At 34.9% G+C, this 7,481-nt stretch overlaps 1 protein-coding gene and 2 pseudogenes across 1 annotated transcript; all 3 read right to left on the bottom strand.

Moving 5' to 3' along the window:
- Positions 1-442: 442 nt before the first annotated feature.
- Positions 443-2,507, bottom strand: LOC140955039 (uncharacterized; annotated as a pseudogene).
- A 48-nt stretch (positions 2,508-2,555) lies between these two features.
- Positions 2,556-3,342, bottom strand: LOC140955038 (uncharacterized; annotated as a pseudogene).
- Positions 3,343-4,945: 1,603 nt separating this feature from the next.
- LOC118046774 (uncharacterized) lies at positions 4,946-6,946 on the bottom strand. Its single transcript, XM_073406572.1, has 3 exons — positions 6,811-6,946; positions 5,204-5,547; positions 4,946-5,005 (listed from the first exon to the last, which is right to left on the bottom strand). Exons 1-3 carry the CDS (start codon positions 6,944-6,946, stop codon positions 4,946-4,948), a joined length of 540 nt encoding a protein of 179 aa, XP_073262673.1.
- Between the last annotated feature and the right edge of the window lie 535 nt (positions 6,947-7,481).

The following is a 7,481-nucleotide window of genomic DNA, read 5'->3' as shown; positions in this document are numbered from 1 at the left end:
AAGATAAAGATAAAATATGGCTACAAAATTTGAGACCAGGATCTATTCATGCTTGGGATGCAATGCAACAACAATTTTTAAAAAAGTTTTTTCCATCTCACAGAACAAACTCTTTCAAAAGACAAATCATTACTTTCACTCAAAAACCAAGAGAAACATTTTACCAATGTTGGGATAGGTATCAAAACTTGTTTAATACTTTCTCTCATCATGGTTTTGAAACATGGAGATTGGTTTCACATTTTTATGAAGGGTTAACACCTAGAGATAGACAAATAGTTGAATTAATATGCAATGAAACTTTTGAAGATAAAGACCTTAATGAAGCAATGGAGTACCTAGACTTGCTAGCTGAAAACACATACTTGTATATTTAGTCAGAATTTTCATATTCGTCCTCAATCATAACCTTACATTATAAAAATAAGGCTTTACAACATATTTAGTCAGAATTTTTGTCTTCGTCCTTAATTGAATTGTTATCAGCTTCATCGCACTCTTCAATGTGGTTATCATCTTCTTCATCAACATTCTGTAGTCCACTAAAGCTCAAAACAGCATTCAACTCCTCTGAGTCAACATCAACAAGACTATCGTCGAAAACACAAAAATTCAAATTTTCTTATAAGTCAATCGAAGGAGCAACTCGGTATGGTTCAACAACCTCTCTAGCTTGAAAGACTTCATCTATCCCAATTATGTCTTCGTTCTCATCCTAAACAACCTCAACACAACCCCTGTGTTTGGTTTTTAAAATGGATAACCAATCAACTCTTGATCAGTCCTTTCTAAATGAAGGGGTGTATGTGTAATAAACTTGTTGGCATTGCTTTGCAAAAACAAAGACATCATTTACATTGCGGTGTCTAGCTTTTGAGTTGATTTCAACGAGATAATAGTGAGGATCTACTCTGATTCCTTTGTCAGTTGTGTCATACCAATAGCATTTGAATAAAAACACTCTATTTTTCTCGCTATGATATTTCAATTCAATGACCTCTTCCAATGTAGTAGTCAACTCCAAACTCACTATAAGTCGATCCCTTAATACAAACACCATTGTTGTATGTCTTTCTTCCATGCCCGTATTCTTCAGTCTGAAAGACATATCAATTGATAAAATACCCGTTATAACACTTGACTTTTCTTTTAGGGCCCAGGCTTAGTAAAGATAGTGAAATAGCAGCACTACCTCCCATTTGATAAACCTTGTATATCAAATACAACAATAATCAATAAACAGATATTCTATAATATTGACGTGCAGTTAATTACATTGCAAGAGATAATGAGTTTTTGATAGAACTTACATGTGTTCTAAATCACGTGGCAAATTGTTCATCTTGTAATTGAAAGATCTGGAATTCGATCAACTATGAGTTGTTGAATAGTAAGTATCGTCAATGTTACCTGTAAGGTTGTTCCAAATTATATGAGTTTATGGTATCATAATATGTAAATAGTACACTCTTGATAAAGTTTAAGTCGAACATCTACTTACTTAATAAAAGGTCTCAACTCATCGCAGTTAAATAAGACATAATTGTGTGCTTGTCTGAACTCTATTTCAGACAAATATCTTCCCATCAAGGCATTTTTAGGTATGGGTCATCCAAGATTGGAGAATATTGACAAGTTTCCACTTTAAGGCACTTCACCACCATCTTCATGCCGTGGAACATGATTGATCCTCGTTCTCAAATGAGGCTCGAAATAGTATGAGATAAATGTTGAGATCTCCTCAACAATATAGGCCTCACATATTCATGCCTCAACATGCGCCTTGTTCTTAACCTTTTTTTTTAAGATTGAACAAGTACCTACATATATAGAATTAATAAAAAATTATCAATTAAAAAAAATAAGAAATGTTTAATTATAAATTACATAGCAACTGTAATATCTAACCTCTCGAATGGATACATCCATATGTACTGGACTGATCCTCCAACTTTTACCTCAAACGGTAAATGTATAGGTAGATGCTCCATTGAGTCAAAAAATGATGGAGGTAATATCATCTCAAGTTTGCATATTGTCTCCACGATATTCGTTTCAAGCCTTTCAATGTGATCAACATTCAACTTGCTGGAGGATATATCTCTAAAGAAATGACTGATCTCCGTGAGTGCATCACATATCCCCTTTGGCAACAAATCATGAAAAACTAATGGGATGAGTGTTTGCATAAACACATGGCAGTCATGACTCTTCATTCCAAATAATCTGCATTCCTTCATATTAACTAGCCTTGATATGTTCGAGGCATGTCCATCGAGGAAACGCAGACTCTTAAGCCATTTGTAGACTAGTAGTTGTGTGTTTTTCTCTAACACGAAGCTTGCTCTTGGTTTTGCGACCCGTGACCCATCACAAACCAACTCCATATTTTTACGGTTACAGAACAACACTACATCCAATCTAGCCTTGATGTTGTCCCTTGTCTTCCCCTTCACTTCCATGACGGTGTTGAAAATGTTCTCAAACACGTTCTTTTCAATGTGCATGACGTCAAGGTTATGGCGGAGAAGATTGGTCTTCCAATAAGGAAGCTCCTAAAAGATACTTCGCTTCACCCAATTATGGGTCAAACCATAACCAGGAAACTTATGCTTACCTGATTGGAGACCAAACAGAATGTCACAGTACTCTAACACAACATCATGCAATTCTTCACCAGAAAGACGCAGGGGTGCAACATCCTTTTCAACTCTTCCAACAAAGAAATCCTTTTTGTTTTTTTTGTACCTGTGATTCGATGCCAAGAAAAACAATGACAGTAAAAAAAGAAGCTTTACCCTTGTTTGTTAGCATGAATGCCTTGTTGTTCTCCATACAGTATGGACATGCTAGTTTTCCATGCGTGCTCCAACTAGAAACCATTCCATAAGCTGGGAAATCATTGATAGTCCATATCAAAGCCATTCTCATAACAAAATTATGTTTCCTCGAGATATCATAAGTCAAAGCTCCAGAGGACCACAACTACGTCAACTCATCAATCAACGGTAGAAGACAAACATCTATATTCCGCCCAAGATTGCTCGGACCTGGTATGACCATAGATAAAAACATGAACTCTGGCCTCATACACATCCCTAGTGGCAAGTTATAAACCGTCAGTATGACCGACCAACAAGAATAGGGAGCGGCAAATGACCTGAATAGGTTGAATCCGTCTATACACAACCTAAGATGCATGTTCCTTGATTCAGCTGAAAAGTGAGGATGCACACTGTTAAAGTGTTTCTATGCTTCGCCGTCAAAAGGATGCACTATCACTCTATCAACCGCATGATGTGATTGGTGCCATGTCATGTGCTCAGCGGTCCTTGGTGACATGAATAACCTTTGCAGTCTAGGTGTGATTGGAAAGTATCTAAGTTTTTTATATGCCACGAGTCTTTCCTCTGCCAGTTCTGGGTTTGTAATGAGAATGCCCACATGTCATGCGCTCGGTCAGCTTAGTATTTTCAAGGTAGTATAACATGTAGAAGTTAGGGCACATATCAATTTTCTGGTATCCTAAACCGAGGGGTTTCATCATGGACTTGGCAGCATAGAAGTTCTCTTTCAGCCTGTTCCCTTCAAGTAAAATGTTTCTCGCCCATTCGATAATCTTGGCATAACCGACCTCACTCAACCCGTGATCTAACTTGATGGCGAACACCTGTGCTACAATCGATTTACTGTGGTTCGTGCAGCCATCCCATAATGGTTAGTCAGAATCTTTTAATAAATCAAAAAACCTTGTTGCATCTGCATTAGGTTCTTCTTCTACGATTGGACATTCACTGACATTACTTTCACTCATTCTCATTGCATCCATAACCATATTCCTGTAAGGATTATTGTTCTCATTTCCAACTTCATGCATGTTGCTAGCACTAGAAGTTGACCCAACCGCCCTTTCTACCATGCTCTCATTAGGAACAAATAATTCTCCATGTGCATACCAATACAGGTAATCCTCCATGAACCCTTTGGTTAGAAGATGTATCGTTACAACATCTTGATGCAAAAACTTTAAATTTTTACACTTCCTGCATGGACATCTAATACCGCCATTAGTAAAATTCCTCGAGATAGATGTTGTGAAATTAATAAAACCCTGAAACCCGTTACAATAATCCATCATCCGCAATCCTTGGGGTGAGTCCCGATACATCCATGAACGATCATCCATGACTTCTATCGAACCTCTATAAAATTATAACGACAACATGTATTAATTAACTACGTTACGTAAATTAACATAACAAAAATATTGGTTTTCCCCAACATTATCCAACAAACTAAAAAAACACTTATGTTAAATATTCATTATCAACTATCAACTATCAACGTCCATACAAATTTATACATATATAAATTTTTAGAAATCACAACTTTGCAATAGAATTGATAACAATTAAAACAGACCCGTTAAACAAGCTATTATTTATTTCATCACAACATCATGTAATTCAGTGTAATTCAAACAAAGTTTCAATAATTTACAAACAAATATAATTTGACAAAATCTAAAACAAACTATAACAACTACAAAATTATACATTTATACTACAAGTTTCTTTGACAAATAACAATTAAACAAGTACATACATTAACAAAATACATATACTAAAAAAACAATAAAATTCACATTTAAATGTTAAAACTAAAAAGGATAGATTTACTTACAAAAAATAATAAAATCCACAAGAATGAATGTTGTGACCACGTATAAAAGTATAAGAAACTTGAGTGCTTGTGTTTAGAAGAGGGGAGAGTTGGGATGGGTGGTTGGCTACAATTTGGGAGGGGAGAGGTGGGATGGGGAAGAAGAACGAGAAATAGAGGAAGAGAGTGTCGGTAGAGTGGGTATATAATGGCTTTTACCAATGGAATCATCGACGAACAGTTCCCATCGGCTTTTATAATGGTGAGTCTGCTAGTGGAAGTGTCACGTCACTGTACGGAGATCCCGGTTTGAATCCCTTGGTAATTCCATCAGTAAAAGCGTCTGAAAAAAATTCACGTCATCACATCGTTGCAACTTTCTAAAAAAACTGTATAGTCCATCAGCGATACGGTCGGTATATACCAATGGACTTATTCCATCGGTATATACCAACCATATCGCCGACGGATGTTCTTTGTCGGTATTAATTAATTATAGTAAAGAAATAATTATATTGTTTTAGTTTCTAAAATTAATTACCTTTATGGGGGCCTCTTGTATCACGATCCTGCTTTGACGTGGTAAAGTATAGTTATTGCAGAAGATGGCATCACCGTGGTGTGTGAAATTTTTACCACCATAACAAGAACAACAAATTTCATTGGTGCTACCAGCTGAATCATCATTGAAGAAACATTGAGAGCAATTGAAGTATGCTTCTGCCAAGAATGTATTACAAGACTTGCAAAATAGAGCTCTTCCACTCTGCATGAGGTAGAACAAGACGATTGCTTCCCCAAAATCCAAGCTTCCATTGTCGTCCTTGTCCAGCGCCCTCAAGATGCTCTGATGAATGAAATCTGTGGCTTTGTTTTTCTTGAGATGGTCCATGTTGTTAACATCAGTTAACATCATGAATTCCTGATAATATTTAAAAGTTTGGTGTTATGTAAATAAGATAATTAATATGATCATGTTAATAATTTATAATGACCTATTAATGACAAATCATCCGACTGGAACCTCCTTCGTGTGTGGTTTCCAAATTGAGTAATAAGAGTTTATACTATACTTGTTTGAAATACCATTGGTGGATCCTCTAACCTTGACATTTTTCTTTATCATTGTTTAATCCTTACATTAATCTTCCATCTCAAAGTTCTCATTAATTTCTTCCTCCTCTTCTTTTTATTGTTATTATTATTATCACTGTTAATAAAAGAGATATTTATTAGCGGCTTGGTTGTTCAGATCAAGTTCATGCTCTTTATTTCTCTCTTTATATTTTTTTTTTGTAATTCTTAAGTTTTGCTTTCATTAATATCTTGTTTATGCTTTTCATTTCCTTTCCTTTCCTTAGTTAACTTGTATCTTATTTATGTTCTTGTTTTATTTATTTATGTTTCTCTTCTTCATTATGTTTGGCTAAGTTTATTATGTCAAGGTGAAAAGGTTACACTAATGGTGTAAGAACAAGTATGGTGTAAACTCAACATGAACCTTAATGTTTAATATTAACATGTCTTATCTTTTTATCTTACTAATTCTTAATACCTTGCTTGTTAAATGGTTAATCTAGATTTGTGTTGTATAATATTTGGTACAACAAATGCTTAGCACTCTCATAGCCCAACCGTATGGTATTACCTACACTTATGAGTATTTGAGATTGACTGGGTCCAGATGTCCAAATGAAATTTCTAGGAAATTCTCTTAGCTTTCCAGGAAAAAAAAGATGAGGTCATTTGGACTTCTAGAACTCAAGATATGGGCTGAACACTGAATAGTGTATGAACACTCAAGATATGTCTTACTGAATTTGTGTAAAAATTTGAGGTCATTTGGACATCTAGAACTCGAGATATGACCCAATTACCGAACAGTGTTCCAGTTTGGACTGCACCAACATCTCTTTTTCAAGTTTCACCCTCTCTTTATCTTCACAAATTTCAGTAGTTGAATTCATCAATCAATACTTTGATTTATGTGATAGACCTGCATTTAAGATGAACATTTACCATATATTAGGGTATTTTATAGTATTAGACTTGTTATTATAAAACATGTTTAGTTAAGGAGTTATTGATACTTTAAGTGCAAAATGATGATATAAAACCTTGATAAGTATGCACTTTTAAGTACTAATCAGTCCACGTATTCAAGTAGGCTAATTTGCCCGTCTCCGTTCTTATCCATGGCTTTGAAAGTTTTCCTGGCCAGTTTCTTGTTATTTTCGGACAGATGTTCGTAAGAAGCTCCAGCAGCCCGGCGAATCTGCTCCATATCTATTTATGTGTATAATATTTAAAAGGAAAAAAATTTAAGAGGATAATGGAAGAGGTAGCTAAACCTCATATATTTAGTTATTACTTTGTGGATAATCCTATCAGAAATATTTTAATTTAATTTTTATCACGTATAATTAATTATATACCAAAATTGAGACCTGACTTTTATAAAAGCCAAAATAAGTTGACTTGACGTAAACAAACTATGAGACGGAATAATAGATTATAATTATTAGGTATTCATTCAATTTATATCAACCACCAAATCATAGGTATAATATCTTGGCAGGTTGATTCAAAAGAGCTTGATTTGGATTTTGTTTTATTTTAAACGGTTTTGGGGTTGTTCAGGAAAATGGGGAAGATAAGGTATCCTTGTCTTTTATATGTGGAAAGTGGGAATAAGAGTCGACACCTTGTATTTTAGTCACTAGATACCCTAACTAGTCTCAGAGATTGGGCACGGGGACTAGTTGCATAAAGGAAATGTATTAACACCCTAAATACGTCTTACCTAAGATAAGCTGCAT

Source organism: Populus alba, chromosome 19 (genome assembly GCF_005239225.2).
Source record: "Populus alba chromosome 19, ASM523922v2, whole genome shotgun sequence".
Classification (NCBI taxonomy): domain Eukaryota; kingdom Viridiplantae; phylum Streptophyta; class Magnoliopsida; order Malpighiales; family Salicaceae; genus Populus; species Populus alba.
This window is presented reverse-complemented; position numbering and strand designations above follow the sequence as displayed.

Coding starts and splice junctions, on each gene's coding strand:
- LOC118046774 (XM_073406572.1), bottom strand. CDS start 6,946: ATGGAGCAGATTCGCCGGGCTGCTGGAGCTTCTTACGAACATCTGTCC. Junction 5,548..6,810: donor CCTACTTGAATACGTGGACT/GATTAGTACTTA, acceptor ACAACATGGACC/ATCTCAAGAAAAACAAAGCC. Junction 5,006..5,203: donor TACAAGAGGCCCCCATAAAG/GTAATTAATTTT, acceptor AATTTTTTTCAG/ACGCTTTTACTGATGGAATT.